Source organism: Magnolia sinica, chromosome 15 (genome assembly GCF_029962835.1).
Source record: "Magnolia sinica isolate HGM2019 chromosome 15, MsV1, whole genome shotgun sequence".
Taxonomy (NCBI): domain Eukaryota; kingdom Viridiplantae; phylum Streptophyta; class Magnoliopsida; order Magnoliales; family Magnoliaceae; genus Magnolia; species Magnolia sinica.
This window is the reverse complement of record NC_080587.1, coordinates 3,591,772-3,610,712: the sequence shown is the minus strand read 5'-3', so window position 1 is coordinate 3,610,712 and position 18,941 is coordinate 3,591,772. Positions and strand designations below refer to the sequence as shown.

The following is an 18,941-nucleotide window of genomic DNA, read 5'->3' as shown; positions in this document are numbered from 1 at the left end:
TTTGGAGGGTGGGCATCACTTACATACTATTTCCTCATCCTTTACACTATTTTCAATCTTATGGTCCACTTGAATTACCAATTTTTTGAGACACACGCCTAAGATTGGGGTTAGTAAATGGATTCCGGAAACACATCAAGTTAAGACCCGCCCTGATTTTGTAGTCCTAAAAGTTTTAGATCCTGCCCAAATCGTTTCAATGATAAATTAGACTTTTCACTCTAAAAATGTTTTACTAAATATAAGAAGTCAAAGGATATTTCTGGAATATTATCCACTTAGAAGAATTTCCAAATTTAAAAAACTCAGCAGAAAGTGGTCAAGATTTCGCTACAGAAGGGACAGTTCAATTCTGGTTGCTTCTTTTAACATATTGCAGGATAATTTTGGCCCAATTAAGGTATTCCTTTGGGAGATCGGTTCTAGTGGTTTTGGTCCATTTGTCTAGATCTTTCAAATGAATAGTCACTTGTCCATACAAGAGTTCAGCTTGCGGAGTTTTTGGATATACAAAGTTAATTATATATTGGGTGTGCCATATTTCATGATTTATTGGTTAGAATGAGAAGAAATTTAGTGTGAGTGATATTCTTGATGTGCTTCTCGAGATGGTCCGGTCAGATTGGAAAGATATTTTCCATATATGGCTAGATTAATCAAGGACGTTTCCACCCTCAATCAAGCACAACACTTTATTAACAACACACTTTAATAGTATTTACTCTTCAGACTACTTCCTATACCTGTGAATTGGATTTCTCAGAAATAGAATTTTGAGCACTTGAATTTACATGTTTGGATGGAGAATTTCTATACCGTGCGTATACAGAGAACTACAGAAATCAAGAAGCTAAGAAAATGCAGAAGACCAATGCGGCCCAGCTATTGGTTCAAAAGATTGTAAGCCGGTAAATCCTTTATGCTGGAGACGTCTTCCAATGCTAGCTCACGCTCCAGCTGTGTTCGTGTCGATTTCAAAACCTCCTAGAAAGATGAGGAAGACGGATGATCAAAGAGGAAAAAGTCAGGTAAACAGAATTTCAAGGGAAACCAATTCCTCTAGGCTAGGTTACTCAGGTACGCTTTCCACAATCTCTTAAATGGGTTGATGGCTCATCTACCATTAATGTGGGCACTGATCTAAACAGTACAAATTGTGGACCATCCAATGGAGGCCATAGAACGGAGATGATCAGCGGTACAGATTCAATGATCGATATAAGATGGTTAAGATTCATCCCATAGATGTTATTTCCAGGATATGCTCCATCTACAATAGGACCTACAATTTGGACATCCATAGATACAGATGTATGCCATTTGTATGCCCGATAAGAAGCCACTGTCAATGAAATGGAGTGTCACAGTGCTTACATTGAATTCCATATAAGAAGCACGCTTCGCAAGCCATTGAGCATCCATCATCTGAAATGCCACACAGTAGAGGTTATCGAATGCCATTTCATCCACTCCAAGCAGCTCTAGAAAGCGAACCCCTGCCAGTGAAGTTGGCCTGCCTGCAAGAAACTTCCAATCACACGTTAGTTTCATTTTCAATGAACATAGTCAAAAGAACACTAAGGGCCTGTTTGTAGGGCTGTCAAGTGTACCAGGAACTGTGCGTACCCAATCAACCCGACCCGATTTTAATGGATCTGGGTCCAATTTGTTGGACCCATTAAGGAATCAGGCCAGGTTTGGATCTCATTTTTGGATAAAATAAAAAATTGGTCCAGTCGGGTTTTTGGTTGGGTCCAGGCAGTTTTAATAGTAAAACTACTTATTTTTAACATGTATTGATTATTCTAATAAGAAATGAGGTTCCCTATGCTGCACACATGTAAGAGAGACTGTTTATACATCATGCATCCACCAAAGCAGCATGCTTGTGTGAGATCTAATCCATCCAGCAGGTAGGCCCAATCATGTAAATGCTCTTAACTGTCCCAAAGCCAACTCCAAGATTAGATCCAAAGACCCAATGGGTACCCAAACCCGATCAGATCCAGGTTTTTAAGAACCACACCCAGACATAAAAAGACCCGAACCTGGCAAGAACAGTACCTGGTAAACCCAGGTGCAGGTACTACAGGACCCGACCCTTTGACAGCCCTACCTGTCTGGGTGCCACTTAAAAATGAGTTCATTGCATTTTACTTGATAGAAATCATGTATTAGAGATCATGATTGCTGGTTATCAAGATTACCTTGCCATAAAAGAAATGCGATCTCTAATACAAAACTACAACTACCTAAAAGGAGATGAACTCATTTTTAAGTGGCAACCAAACAGGCCAAAGTATTTGCTGCAGAGGACTTATATGGTCCTTGACCCGAGGATCTGCATGGTATACTCAGCTTAAAGCATTTGTGCAAGTGAGGTCCATTGCTAGTGATCTAGGCTGTTGAGCTGGCGGGCCCCACCTGGGATGCACCAGACTCTAAAACCCTCCCAGATTAGACGATTCTAGCCATCTGATCCTTAGCCTTTTCTTCCAATGAATGTAGACTGTTGCTGTACTTCCTTTTCTCAACATTTATCTGCAGACGTTTGCTGTCCAACACAATCCGGCCCCTTCCACACATGCACACACCTTTACCCACACAGTATGCATGCCAATCTAGAATGTGTTGCACATCCAAGGGCTGCATTAGGTGGCCTCCCCTTTGGAGATGCTATATCCAAGAATCAGGCCCATCCATCATCAGTTGCACTACACATATCTAACATAAGACGTTTTGGCAATTCTATTTAAACCGTCCATCTTTTCCATATAGGGGTGGTCCACCTGATAGATGGACCAGATGGTTTTAGCACACAGCACTTGCCAGCACTTGCCAGTTTGGCACGTGTGGTGCATGCAAGTGTTGACAAGGTGAGGGTGGACCATCCATCCATTCCATATAAGGGTGGTCCACCTGATAAATGGACCAGATGATTTTTGCACACAGCACTTGCCAGGTTGGCACGTGTGATGAGTGCAAGTGTTGACAAGGTGAAGGTGGACCATCCATCCGTTCCATATAGGGTTGGTCCGCCTGATAAATGGACCCGATGATTTTTGCACACAGCACTCGCCAGATTGGCACACATGATGCACGTAACTGTTCATGTAGACAAGGTGCAAGTGGCTAGCAGAACAACTATTTGCAGGCCTCAATCCAACAATAATTTTGGGGCCATGGTCCTCCGGGCACCATTACTATTGATGGTGTACGCGGGAGCCCTTCTGTTTTTCAGCTGGCTGCTATGTAGTAAGTAGCGATTGCTAGCTAGCCTTTTTTCAGCTGGCTGCTATAAGCACTAATGCCCCTATCACATGACAGCTCCCCCTAACAAGCTAACAAAAACATAAAAAAACATGACAGCTCCCCTACCCAGCCATCCCAGGGCCAATCAGACCAATGGCCTAGATCACCCCAAGCGCCCTGCTTGTCCCAAATAAAGCCCACGGCAACATAAAATAAATACTCTGGTCAAAGATCATATAATCCTCTTTGATATATTCTACTTGTTCAGAACAGAAGAAAATGAGGTAGTCTGCATTTTAGGGTCCTGAACATCAGTAAATACACGTTTTTCTGGAGCCCCCAAATACACATTTGATCTGATGGGCCCCACTTTGGATGGGGTACACCCAAAAATCTACTATCATCTGCTCTTTTGATCTTTGGCCTTTCCTCGGTGAATGCATACTGTTGCTGTATTTTTTCTTTTCTTTTCTTAATATCTACTTGTAAGCCACCAATCATAGAGATAGGATCTTCCAATCTGGAAGATTTTTGGACCATCCCTTATCCATAGTGGCCCCCAAAATCCAGATTCACTGAACCTTGGAGCCCACGAACTGGGAGCCTCATCAAATATTGTACATATGTTGAGGCTCGGGACCTAATTAATCATCAGCTTCCAAAATTGAGAACCCTGTACCTGATTGCAAGTCCAACATTTGTGCCAGCACAAAAGAAATATTTATTCCAGCTATGGCAAAGGGATATTCCCATTCCGCCCTTCTCCCTTCTTGCTTGTGCAACAGCCTCTGGAACCAATCCTGCCCAACAAACACTGCTTTAAAAAATCACGTTTTCATGGTTGCTGGTGTGTTAGATCTAATGGTGTGTTTGAACGAATATTGGATAAAAATGAATACTGCCCTTGATGCGACATAAATGGTATCTAATCAGGCTTGAACTGGTTTCTATATCAATGGAGGAAATCTGTTGATTTTTCCACAATATCATGGCCTCCAAACACCCAACAGAACCCGATAAGTTTTCAAAAAAAAAACAAAACAAAACAAAACCAAGTTCATGATTTTATCGCGATAAAGGTTGCATCCAAGAGGGCTACAATCCACAACGATGTTGGATAAGAACCCAGTGTAGATGCACATGAAGCAAGAATAATCACGATCGGATAGTCACAACCATACAATTGAGGGCAGGCAAAATAGATGGTAAGAACAGAACGGGCCTTACCATCAATTTTCTCGGCCCTTATTTGGTCTCTAATTAATCAGGGTGTGCTTATTGGGGCCATGTGCAATCCATGCCGGACCCTCGGTCCAACAACCTTTGTTGATCATGGGTGGGCTCATTTGGGCCCAATGTATAAATTCACAATTTAAAAATTATGCTTATAGAAAAGAAAAAATAATAAAAGGAGAGACAAGGTAAGGAGACAAACAGGATACTTCTTTGCGAAAAAGATGAGATTCTCCAGTGATATAAATCCGCCACCCCTGAAAGGAAACTCAACACTATTCACATTACTGGGAAGTGGGAATAAAGAAAAGCATGCCTCAGCTCATTCACTTTTGGCGTGGATATGTGAGGAAACATACAATTTTGGTCAAGTAAAATGGTGTATTTTTGCTTGACCAAGAATTTACAATTGGACCAACCATTCCGTGATTGAAATTGTTCACAGGATGGAGTCCGACCACAATGGATCAGTCATATCCCAAGAATCTTCCCCCATTAGAAATTCTTAGCCATATGATCCATGGATTGGTTCCTGTTGAAAGTGGACCATTAACTGACCTTTCCATTTGAAGGCCTGGAGTTGGAAAGAAGATCGTCAGGTGGAAGATATTTTTGGCTTATGGCCCATCCATGATGGGACAAACTAGATGAACAATCTGGAACACTGAAAAGTGGACCTCACTCATACTATTGTGTAGTTAAGAAAAAAAAATAGACACCATTTTGTTGCAACCCTCTAGTTTTACGCAAAGAAAATCCTCACATGCATGCCAACCCACCTGAAATCTGTTGACGGGTCAGGACCTTGCCAACCCATCTCCTTCCAAAGCTCCGACTTAAGAGATGGGAGTTCTCGATCAGGATAAGCCAACCTCCAAAGTTGTCGGAGGGCATCCTGCGACACAATATCATTGCCAGACATTATTACCTCCAACACCGTATTCTACAAATATTCAGCATCTTAACATTGGAACTTATGAGGTTTCAAATGACCTCACATGCTATCGGGCCCACTCATCACATCCACCATGTAAAACAATGGGTGGTTTAAAGATGTTTTCCTATGGTCTACATCCAATGAACACGTCCGGCACACATGAGTCAACTGGCGTGATTTTTTTATGCTAGGTTATCTGAAGGCAGAGCCAACCTCATGCACAGCTCAAATGTCCCATATATCTGACTGCTAGGCACATATCTGCATGTGAAGGTGCATCTAGATGGATAGGGCGTGTGTGGGGCTAGAACAAGCACTCTATAAATTTACATGGGTAAATACATGTTTTCTGGATTTTTCTTTTCAATTAAATTAAATTTAAATTTTATATATATATATATATATATATATATATAAAAGAAAAGAAAAGAAAAAGAAGAAGACCACAACGCGTTACAACCTGTATCTTAAAGGTAATGGTGGTGGCCATTACGGCCACCATTACCATTAACATTATGGAACACCTTGAGAGAGGGTCTGTATTAAGGGATGCAAAAACAGTTGCATAACAGATGTTACAGAAAAATAGCCTATAACAGCTGCTACAGGTCTTTTTTATTTACACACACACCCCACATGAGCACTTGAACCAATGACCTCAGTGTTGAAACACACTCTGTCTACCACTGAGCCACAAGTTGGAACCCCGTTCTACGCTAATATAGGTTTCTTTCACATAAAAAATAATAATATTATTATAATTTTTAAAATTTTAAATTAAAAAAGGTCGTATGGCCTGTAATGGCATGGTCGTTACCATCACCATTACCATTATTGAATAACAATGCATACAACATGGTATAGAAGTGAAAAGTTTAGGAAGATGGCTTACTTGATGCTCTAGATGAGTACCATCAAAAGGAACCTCCAGCCTCTGCTGCAGATTCCTCAATCTTTCTTCCTACATGGCAAATCATTTATTAGCAAAAAGTAAAGTTACAGAGCCAAAATTTCAATAGAGAAAAAGCATGGGAGCTGAAGTAACAGTGAATGAGAAGGCAACAGAGCAACTTTTCAGCAAATTCAATTCTGACTACCAGAAGAACATTTTGGTGTATGACTCACCCAGGGACCGAAACTATCACAACTCATTCCAACTCACAATACAAAAACATACACATTTAGGTGTGTTGACTCTGTATCAACCGAGTTTGATCCCGCTACTGGTTCCGAAAACACCCATGAAGAAAACATTCAAAATTTTAAAATACTTGTAAAATCCATATGGCTTGCTTCAGTTTCTTGATGTAACCTATCTATTCATAATCTCAGCCAAGAAGGAAGAAATGAAGTGCTTCACCCAAAGAATAGAAAAGGCCATGTATGACTCTTACCTGTAAAGGGCTAAGAGAAGGTTGAATGTTCTTCCTATCACTTCCGTTTTGACCAATGAAAGGAAGAGATAAAAGCCTTCCAAGGAGCGATCCCGATCCAATGACAATGTTTGCTGAGAAGAAAATTGAAATTATCAAGAACATCAAACACCAACTCCCAGCTCGTCCCTAAGATGGGTAACATCACATTATAAAGAGAAAAACAAATAAGATGATAAATAATAAAGCATTAATCCTTATTTCACAAGCCGCATAGATAGAGTTGGTGTGCCATAATGGCCGTTACGTTAAGGTAATGGTGACCACCATTATACGTTATGGGTCGTAATAGCCATTATGGAAAAAATGAACTGTAACTACTAACTACCGTTATGGCCTACTACACCCCATAAAGGCCCCGTAATAGTCTGTTATGGGGTAGATACTGGTTTTTTGGGTTTTTTTTTTTTTTAATTTAAAAGGAAAAAAAAAAGGCCATAAAGGCCATTACGAGGGGCTCTAATGGCCATTACGACCCGTATAGTAAAGGTAACAGTGGTGGCCGTTACAGCCATCGTTACCGTTACGGAATACGTTGAGGTAGACCCAATGAAGAATTATATGATCCTCAACTTGAGGATATGCATAGGATCCTTGAACCCCCAGTTTGCACAAGTGCAGTCCATGGTTGGGCGATTTAGACCATTGACCAGATGGGCTCCCCAATGAATGACATTGCCCCAAAAATTTCCTCGATGTGAAAAAACTAAATCTTGATTGGGAGCATGCAAATATACAGTTAAGAAGAGAAATGCAACGACAGTCCACATTCAACTGAAAGAAGGGTAAAGAATGGATAGCTAAGATCTTCCTATTAAGAAAGTTTTTGCGCATGGTCCATCCACAGAAAGGGGGGCCTATCATATTAACTGACTGTATGACTGAACCATGGCCCCACCGGTACAAACTGAAAACTTGAGAATATTATCCATATCCTAAGGTTGAGATCATATAATTCCCTCCCCAGTGAGTTCTCCCTTTTCATTTAAAAACTTCCACAGGAATAAGTCAGTTACTTTCTAACCACTGGACTTTCTATTGCGCTAGTAAGTGTGAAATGATCCGTTTTCACATCAAACAAGTTATGACCATGATCAGTCATGAAATATTTTGAAGCCTGAAGCCGTAAAAGGAAATGCAATTACAGGAATTATTAACAGGCCAGACTCACACCACTCAATACCAGTTTTATCTGCATTAAGATGAGAAAAGCAATCCACTACAATGCTCCCAAGTCTTTCGCATGGACCTGGGCTAACCGGGTTTGGGTCTTGCTCAGTCAGGATGGGTCTCATTCTTGAAGATCCAGACCAAGATCCGATCAGGTCTAGGTTCCTGTTGAGTACCCATCGGGTCTTTAGACTTAGGTTTCTAGTTAGTTTGGGTCAAATGAGAGCATTTGCATGGTCAGGCTCACTTGATGGATGGCGTTAGATCACACGTGCATTTGCCACTTTGACACATGCATGGTGAGTAAATGCATTCCCTTACATGCCTATGACTTGGGAAACCTTATTCCATTGCTAGAATAAATAAAATAAATTTATTATCTACAACATCACCATTTATACTAATTGGACCCAACCAAACCATACTTGACCCAAACCGAAAATTTACCTGGATCCCAAAAGCTGAGACCTGAGCACGACCCAATACGTTGACAGATCCAAAAATTGGACCCAGACCTGTTAAACCTGTAAAATCAGGTCGGGTCCATTGGCACCCATTGATAGCACCAGCTTCAACTGTGTTTTAAGTGTCTACATTTTTTCAGAGGAAACAAAAATTTTATTCGGAAACAGAAGGGTGGAAACCACAAAACCGATGATGAGACATCATCGGAACAAAGAAGCACAGATTATGAAGAGGACGTGCAATTTGGATTCAGCAATACATGTGAGAGTCCACAGTAACAGCCCATCATGTTGGATATTTGACGCCAAGTCAGTTTTCTTATAGAACAAAAGAGATGATTAGTTTATCTTAGTCGCACAAAGCATACGTGGGATTTGAGCTTGGAAGTGGTGAAGTTGTGTTTGTAAGAGGAAGATATGATCTAGATATGAACGGTTACGAAGTGGAAGAGGAAGACATGATCTAGACATTCCCTGAGCAAGTGGGTCAGTGCTCTCACTCACAGTTTCCAACTTTCTGGTTGACAACAAAATCTGATAGGATCATTGCCTTCCAAAACATCAGGAGCAACCAGCCACCCATTTGCACCTGACAGGGTGAGCTTTTCAGACAGCTTGTGGTGTGCTGATAAGATGAAATCCCAATAAACCCGAGGTTAAAGACAAGCTAGAGTAGGAATCGAATGATCACCTTGAGTTCCAGCAGAGGTGGTGGTAAGGGCGGAGGTCCATTTGAAGATCAGAAGACAACAAACAAGAAGGTAGTTCACTTAACAATCATTGTCGATGTGATGGGGACATCACGCGCACACGCATGCCCCCCTACGCACGTACGCAAGGTTGAGGGTCCCACCATCAATCTGGATCGATGACGACGTCCAGGGAGGGCCTTTTAGTTAGAGGACTGCGTTTTAGTTCGTTGGAGTGGACCCGATAGTCATGTGAATCCCACCATAGGTTCTCATGATCGTAGCCCACTATTCTAATTAATCTAGTACTTTGGGTTTTGCTTATTATTGGTATTAGGACTATCATGAATGGTTTAAATTGCTTTGATTAGTTGTTATTTTTTATTACTTCGTCTCCAAGTAATAGGTTGTGCATATGGCACAAGTTTTGGGGTATAGGGTTTTATTATAAATAGGCACTCCTTGTAGTTTTTTTTTTCTCAATGAAGATTAATAAAATTTCTGCATTTTTCTACTCCTCTAAATTCCCGAGTTGTGGAGATTCAATTGGGTGTGAAACTCTCCCTTCCTCGAAGAGCTGACTACCGTGGTGCGAACCCACACATATCTCAATTTGCCCCCACCTTCTTCCATCCATATTTCTCTTCTCCTACAAGATTCCATCTGCAAATCCATCAATATTTGCAGCCGTGTCCCCATCTACAACAGATTTCCAAAATCTGGCCCTGCAGGAGAGCTGAAACTTTGGCAAAGCACCACGCACAAACCGTGCATCGGATCGAGCTGAGATTTAGAGGTTTTGGAGTCCATCCCTGGCCGACCAAGGCCAAGGTGGCCTTTTTCTGAATAGTGGGCCCCCACACACGTGCAGCCTAGATCACACGCACGTGCGTCTAGGCCACTGTTGCTGTCCACACATGCGGTACTTCTCTAGTTCATCTCTCTCCTCTCTTTCACTCATCTTTCACCCAAAATCCCTAAACTTAACCCTAAATTACTCAAATTCCCAATTTTATGCCCTTTCTTCAACCTTACGGTTCCCCGAATTGAAATCCATGAATCCCTTAGATTGGAAAAATATTTTTGTGCATGTGTAGATGAATTTACTCTCCTTTAAGTGTTGTTTGGTCTATAATTTTTATTGATCCAGCTCTAACATGTGCAGGCCTGAACCCACATAGATTCCCCTTGATTGAGTGCTTGACTTTATGTGGGATGTAGAATTTTGTGTGATTGTTTCTAATTTAGTATGATCTTAAGCTTGAATTTTTTTGCATATCATGTTTAATTTATGTCCTACATCCCGAAGAGGTGGTTTCAATGCAATGGGAAATGGCTAAAAGCATAGAGGCATCTATGGAGATGACAGAAGAAGTGGGCTTGATAGGATAAGATGAGAGGAGTTGGTGATGGTAGAAACAAACAAAAAGAGCATTCGAAGAAGTTGGAGAGGAAGGATAAGTTGAGGGTCCCCCTGAATGGGAGAGAGCATGAACTTTGCATGATGGAGATGATCCCTTTTTAATTGATCTTCTACACAAAATGGACTTGAGTTTCTACCTAGGAAAAATACCATGTGCAGACATGACTTTCTTATGACAATACACCAATCCACGTACAAAGTCCACTGGCCTATTTGGATTCAAGGAAAGGGAAAAGAAATTGGTGGAAAGGAAAAGAAGACCCCCAGCTTTTGTTTTCAATAAAAGTTTCCATCAAAATTGGGGCCATTTTCTAAATTGGCAAACAAAACTTTTCATGGGACATTTACTAGGCAATTGGTTGAGACAGCTTGAAGATAGATGGTGGCACATTCAAGGTTCTTGAAGATGGACAATGACAATGTGACATGACCTGAGAGGTGCTTGAAGATGGACAGTAGCACATGTGGCATGTGTAGAACATTGGCATGTGGCACATGCAAGGCGCTTCAAGATGAAAGCTAGCAAATATGGCACATTGGCACGTGTGGTACCTGTGCAGGCAAGCAAAAATAGATGGTGGTGCATGTGGCCCATGTAGGGTATGGATGGTAGCACATAGATGTATAAGCACCGATGGCACATGTGTGAGGCTAGAAGATGGACGGTGGCACATTGGCACATGTGGGGCACTTAAAGATGCACAGTGTTACATTAGCACATGCCACAAATGTGGCGTGTTTGGGGAGAGACACCGGTACATGTCACACATGTGGGATATTGGCACATTGGAAATCCTCTTTCCTACAAACATGGGAAGCTTCGTGTGTGTGTGTGTGTGTGTGTTTCGGGAGTGATAAATGAGCCATGGGAAAATGCCTTTCTCACAAAAAGGGGAAAAAAAAAAAAAGGATGGTTACATGGAAATGACCTTTCATTTCCACCAATCCAAGTAGGCAAGTTGAAAATGGAACAAATAAACACATTTGATCAGGTATGGCACAAAGGAAGGATTGTATGGGGTAAAAGAACTTTTCTTTTTTTTCAAAGATTATGGAAATTATATTAGGCTACTGCTGAGGTAGCAGAGAAGCCAAAGAAGAAAAAAAAAAAAAAAAAGACGAAGAGCCCAGAAACAAAAGATCATGCTCTATTAACCCCGGGACGTTGGAAGCCCATTCAATGATGAGATTTTTAGCTTGGAAGAGACTGTCTGAGCCGAGGAAGTCAGATCGTTAAAGCATCGCTCATTTCTCTCCTTCCACACAGACCACCAAATAGCGAGAAGGGCCATTCTCCAGATGCATTTTCTCATTTTTCCAAACTTGAAGCTGTGCCAAAAGGAGATCATAAGGGAGCAAGAACCGGGAATACACCGGCTGATACCAAAACGGAGAAAGAAGTCCGACCAGATCTGGTTGATGAATGGGCAGTGAAGCAGAAGGTGGTCAACCGATTCCTCATCCTTCATACAGCAGAGACATGCGTTGACGATCTGCATACCTCTTTTTCTCAAATTATCAATGGTAAGGATCTTGTTTTTACCCACCAACCAACCAAAGCAGACGAATTTGGGAGGGATAGGGTATTTCCATATAAACGGAGTAACGGCATTCGCTAACGTATAGCTCGGTAGGAGGAGGGAATATAGCGACTTGACCGTGAAAACTCCAAACTTATCGTTGTTCCAAATTAGTCTATCAGGGGAGGCCCTGTCGGGGGACAACTTAGAAAGGCATTCAAGCAGGGCAGCGAATTCTGGCACCTCCCAATCATGGAGATTACGCGTGCAGATGACTTCCCAGGCAATAGAGTTGTCATGGGGTAAAAGAACTTGAGAATGGAAATAGATATGAAGGAAAGTCATGAAGGTATATAGTAAGTAAATGACCAATGAACACTAACACATGCATTTTGCTTTCATTTACAGTCCTTCTGTAAAGGAAATCCCCCAAAATCAGGAGTGATGGCCCCATGCAATCCAGGTCAAACTAGAACGCACTGAGCTTTAAGTTTTCCTCCATTAAGTCATGATTTGAGAAAGTGTTAGATCAGAAACAAATGTGAAGGAACAAGATGAAAGTGCAAAGGAGATGAATACAGAGTGAATCAGAAACATGCATTCTACTTCGATTTTAGTTTGAGAAGGAAATCCCCCAAAATCGCCATTGATGCTTAATCCTTATTTTGCAGGCCCCATGTGCTCCACATCAAACTAGCTCGCATTAAGCCACAGTAAGACACGCTAATTTGATGTGGATGCCATGGCCTGCAAATTTGGGACTACATGTTAATCCCGATTTTGGTGGATTTCCTATCACAAACAGACAGGCAATACCACCAGTGCTGATGCCATACCAATTATCAAAAAATGAACATCTTACCTAACCACTGCGCCCATTGGGCAATCAGTTGGGAGAAAAGAAGTGTCCAGTGGAGGCGTTCCCTCCTTCGCTCATCCCATATTTCTTGATGGTTTTCATGAACACATGCCTACAAACACAACAAAACAAGGTAAACGAAACATAAATGAAGTGGAAATCTCCAAGGCCTCGTTGCATGTGGGCCAGCCTATCATATTGAAGTCATTTGAGCAACTGATTAAAAGGAAATAAATTGGAAAAAGCTCCTCTATTGTGTTTCTGCTTATAGTTTTGGATCAGCCAAATATGAAATGCTTTTGGATTCAATTAAGTTCAGAAAAAAAATCCAAGAAATTAGGGATTTGCCCACTCAAACAGGCCCTAGATGATGTGTTCAAACTTGAAATGTTGATTCCATCTTCTTAATAACAACATATCAGGGAAAAACACATTTTTTTGATTGGCAAGATGATTTATTAAAAAGATGCCAAACGGCAAATGGCACTTACAAAAAGCAGATAAAAAAGGGGAGAAAGAAACACATTACTTCTGAGTAGCTATCATCATGTCCATACTTCCCAAGCAGAGGCTCACTGAGACCATCTGATCCTGCAGTGTCGAAATGCTCTTGTTTCCTTCCATCAACATCCCCATGATGGAGCCGCCTCCTTAAAGTTTTTGTTGCCATGACTCAAGTACAGTTGGTTTTGGTAATTATTCCTAACATAAATGACATAAAGAACCTTTTTCTTGAGAATGACATCAAAAGTAAGCATAAAAGCCATTAATGAACATTTTAGAGAAGTAATGCAACCGGTTATCGAATCAATAAGATATCAACACCAAAACGTAAAGAAGTTGACAAGAATCACACTCACAAGAATATTTGAGTAGAGAGGCAGAAATAACTTTATCAATATCAAACTTCTAACAATGCTTAAGAAAAAATCTCACACCAACCCAAACTCCCCCCCCCCCCCCCTTTTTATGGATGAGAAACCCACCAACTAAGAGAATGATTTCAAATCAATCATAGTTAACTTCAAATTAATCTAATCTACCTAACATGGTAAAAGCCTAACAATAATAAAAGCAAATATAGAAAATCCTGATAACGTCTCTAAATCAGCCCCATATCTTTAATCACACCCTCATATCTTCAAACACATCTTGAAATCAGTCCCCATATCTTCCAAAAATAGTAAATTGAAATTCTTGATTTAGACTCCCAAATATATACATAAACGTTCCAAAAATCAGCACACGTTGGGCCCTATTTCATTACCAAGCCCTATAGTGGGCCTCAGTAGGTCTAAGTAAGACACGGGCCTAGGTGGGCCTTAGGCCCGCATCAAGACCTCTAAAGCTATATTTCAACCAAAATGCTGACCCGTTATTTGCTCTAAGGGGGGTGTTTAGATTTTGGCAAAGTTGTGTCCTGACAAGTAATCACGAACAACCCGCATGTCCATGTTTTTTCAACATCCTTGTGCACAAGAATCAAAGGGCATTTGGACAAGTACTCATGGATACGTGACCATTGACCATGGATCTAGTGTCTCTACTGGAGAAGTAGAACTACTTGTCAATGACACTATTAGTTTCAGTGCAACCATGAGGACCATATTTATCTATGCACATGTGTGACATGCTTCAATGTGCCATCATCAATCTTCAAACACTGAAAAAATGTGGCACGTGTCAATGTGCACATCTCAAATATGCACATGCACGGTTGTAAGGGTACCACCAACCATGTTTTAATTTCCCCACTTGCCACAATCAATCTCGTCCATGATCTAGGGCGTTTGACAAACAAGGGACAAAACAAATAGTCAGCAACAGCATATCCATGACTGGCTAGCCTTGACAGCATGCCATGGATTGCTAGTCACGGCTTTGCCCAAATACAAACAGGCCCTAAGGGAGTTCATCAAAATTACAAGATTCAAAATCCAAACAGTATTACTTGCCTTGTACATCTGACACCTTCTCAAAAAAATTTTAAAGAAAAGGGCATTTTTAGTTGAGTAAGAACCTCTTCGAGTACATTTTTTTGGTATTTCAGATAAAAATTCGTACAGTGCAATGCATTGGCACTTGAGAATAACGATAATCCATCTTAAACTAAAGAAGAATGGAGCCTTAAAAAACAACTAAGAAGAAATACGAGTAAGATACCTTCAAGTGCATTTTCTAGGCATTCAATTATGCACTAAATCCCATCATGAGGAATGGAACAACAAGGAAAATGGAACAGCTAACCAACTTCTAACAAGGGCACAAGCTGAATTTTGGTTAGCACGACTACGTTTCTTTGGGTTTTTTAACAGCTCCAATGAGTAGTGAGAAACTGATACTCTTCTCAAGTAGACAGCCATCTAAATAGCGTGCATATGGTAAATTTTATCGGTTGTCACAAGTCTCATGGCATCTTAGAATGCTATTGAAAGTTACCAAGTATATATCATTCCAAACAATCTATCTAAAAGGGAGAAGAATAATCATTGGAACCAGACTATCTTCTAACGGTCCATTAGTAAGAAACTCTTTCTTCTAACAGTACGAGTTTTAAGGCATTTTCCAAAGAGAGTCATCTAATATGCAACAATGCAATGGATCTGCACAAGTTCTCCTGAAAATTTCAACTAATGTAGCCTCTTTTATAAATTATTATTATTATTATTATTAAAAAACAAAAATTCAAAATTCGACATAACACAAGCACAAAATCCCAACTGGCAAAAACCCAGAAAAACTCTCCACACCCCATATATTATTTTTCCTATAATTCTTCCAAACCCAATATGAACATGGCCTAGACTAGAACGTGAGCTCACAACCATGGTGTGTCGTAAAGGCCGTTATGGGGCTGTAAAGGTTGTTACGTAAAGGTAACAATGGCAACCGTTACACGTTACAGGGTCGTAACAGCCGTAACAGCCGTTATGGAAAAAAAAATGACCTATAATTACTGTTAACGGCACGTTACATTCCCTATAAAGGCCATAATAGCCCTGTAAAGGTCTATTACGGGACATATATAGGTTTTTCATACTTTTTAATCAACATTACGGGGCAGATATAGGTTTTTCGGGGGGGGGGGGGGTGGTTTCGATAAATTAAAAATTAAAAGCCGTTATGCCCCGTATCATAAAGGTAACGGTGGTGACCGTTACAGAACACCTTGCTCTCAACACAAAAAGGAGCATTAACAAAACATTTGCAATACACGTGGGTTGTATACCCATTAATCCAAACCATGCAAATCATGGGCCCCCACTAAGAATGGAGCATATTGAGGAAAAAAAAATGACCAGACGATCCTCATTGCTTGTTCAGTATTAGTTTTCCATAAATAACTTAGCATTTGCAACAGATGCACAGCACAGGTGACACACATGTAAGTCAAGCTCGAAAGTCTAATCCATACTTTCAACGGGTTGGTTCTGGCCAAGTCTTGGTGTAAACACGCCCCAGATTGATCAGGCTCAAGTCTTGTTGGTTCAGTTCCTAGTGGGTCTGGGTACCCTATTTGAGGTCCCAAACCTGGATGAGTAAGGATTCAAGTACCAATCTTAGTACCCTCGCCTTATCCCAACCAATTGAGCTAGCTACCCAAATCTGGTTTCACCATTCAACTTTATCAAGGACCATATCCTCAGTTAAACAATAGGTTACCAAATCTTTTCTTACTACCTCCACTCATCTTCTTTTGGAAATTCTCCTTGCCCTTTATAGCCTTCAACTTGAACCCACTCACCCCTAACTGGTTCAGATCTTGGTCTCTAATACATATTGCCAAACCATCTAAGTCTACTTTCCTTCATCTTATTACCTTTTGGAACTAATCCTAAGATCCCTCGGATGTGCTCATTTCTAATCTTTTCCTTCCTCAACTTTCCAGTCATCCATCTCAACATCCTCATTTCAACAAAAATCATTCTATGCATTGTAGTTCCTTGACTACTCAACATTCTACTCTGGCTAATCTTATGGTTGTCCTCTAAAATCTCCCCTTCAATTTGATTGTTGGTGATCACATAAAACTCCGGAGGCATATCTCCACTTCGTCTATCCAGCTTTCTATGAGCAAAATCCTTCTCTATTTCTCTTCCTAATGAATTATTGATATCTCAACCTAAGATATTGGAAGCGGCCATTGTGGCCTACGTCTTGACCATCAATGTTAACTAATTCCTCATTTTCAAGCCCATTGTTACTAAAATTGCATTTTATATACTTTATTATTGTTCGGTTAATTTTAAAACCTTCGTATTCTAAAGCATTACTCCATAGTTCTAACTTTGCATTTACCCCCTCACTTGTCCTATCAATCAAAACTATGCCATCTGCAAAAATCACAAACCATCAAACCTCCCTATCAATTCAAATTAACTTTTCCCCAACTGATGCAAAAAATATGGACTCAATGCCAACCCTTGGTGCAAACCTATTGCAATTGGAAACTCCTTGTCTCTCCACTAATGGTCCTCACATTACTTACTGCTCCTTTGTACATCTTTAACCATGTCCATACATACAAGCATACATATTCAGCTGGGGACCCAACAGGTATTCGAGACTTAACCAAGCCGGCCCTGTTCTTAACTGGGTTACTTGTGGTGGATACCGACTCAATCTGAATTTAAACAGGCAAGAAGAAAATGGTCACCAATTGGAAGATCTAGTTCATCCAATCAACAGAACTTTTGGGCTATGCTCCATCCACAAGTTGGTGCACAATTTGGATTTTCTACATTGATCGCATGTATGCAATGTCCACATTCAATAAACAAGGTCGAGTGCACCGCATATTACAACTCCCAAACACTCTCCAAAAAATTTCAACAAAACCATCTGTTTTTGTTCACAGAAGTTCAACCACAAACCAGAAATCGTGAAATCCAAACACAACTACAAAAACCAAAACGATCTACTGCCTGAGCCCGAATACCATAATACAGAAAGGAAAAATTTTACAAATAAAATAGAAAAGGAAACCAAATTTGAAATAAATTTTAAGAAAAAAAAAAAAAGAGGGAAAACCCATCAAATTCTAATTAAAATTCATCCTCAAAACTACAGATTTAAAGAAACTGACAAATACCCAGAAAGACTTTACAAAACCCAGATGCATATATTGAATCATTGCAGAGAGAGAGAGAGAGAGAGAGAGAGAGGTCAATGGAATGGGATTAAAAGAGGAATTCTCACCAGAGGGCTCCAAATCAAAGGATTCTTGAGAAGAATAATCTGTAATTGAAGCTTTTGAATTGAAATTCGGAGAACCCAAAAGACCCAAAACAGATCCCTCTCTTTCTCTCTCCCTTTCTGCCTTTTGAGTGTTGGAAGATTGCGTCGAAGGGAGAAAAATGCCAAAAGAAAACTTCAAAACAAAGGCATGCAATTCAAAGACTCCATGCTTGAAATTCAAGAAAAAAAAATATTTTTTAAAGAAAATGAAAGAGATCTGAAGATTCGAAGGCAGAGAGAAGGGGGCTCGAATTTCCTACAGCCCCAGTTACAGAGAATGCAGATTGCCTGTGACCCCGGGCACAGAGATATTCCTGTGCTGGGGGCTGTGTGGGGCCCACAGAGATGTCCGTGACAAATCCACTCCGTCCATCTGTTTTTCAAGACCACGATATGACAGGAATATAAAAATCAGGCACATTGAAAACTCATGTGAGCCATACCACACCAAACATTGTGGATTGAACGGTTGTGGGTGACAGAAGCTTTGTATCAAGATCATATTTTTTCCTGCAGTTTATATGAGTGGTAATAATCCAATGAACGTTTTGGATGGCATAGAAGAATCACGGTCCACTTCAGAAATATTTCAACAGTAGACATTTACGCTCCCACTTTTTAGTCTTGTGTGGCCCAGCTAAGTTTTTAATCTTCTTGATTTTTATATTTTTTTCCTATTTTGGTCTTTAAAAACAGATGGACGGATTGGATTTTCGACATACA

General features: G+C 40.5%; 1 protein-coding gene across 1 annotated transcript; it reads right to left on the bottom strand.

Annotated features, from left to right (window-relative positions):
• Positions 1-707: 707 nt before the first annotated feature.
• Positions 708-18,502, bottom strand: LOC131227174 (uncharacterized). The gene is made up of 10 exons (XM_058222919.1): positions 18,180-18,502; positions 13,510-13,682; positions 12,984-13,092; positions 6,817-6,929; positions 6,315-6,383; positions 5,265-5,380; positions 4,688-4,742; positions 3,932-4,052; positions 1,375-1,517; positions 708-984 (listed from the first exon to the last, which is right to left on the bottom strand). The coding sequence occupies exons 2-10, from the start codon at positions 13,648-13,650 to the stop codon at positions 883-885; spliced, it is 969 nt and encodes a 322-aa protein (XP_058078902.1). The 5' UTR covers positions 13,651-13,682; positions 18,180-18,502; the 3' UTR covers positions 708-882.
• Between the last annotated feature and the right edge of the window lie 439 nt (positions 18,503-18,941).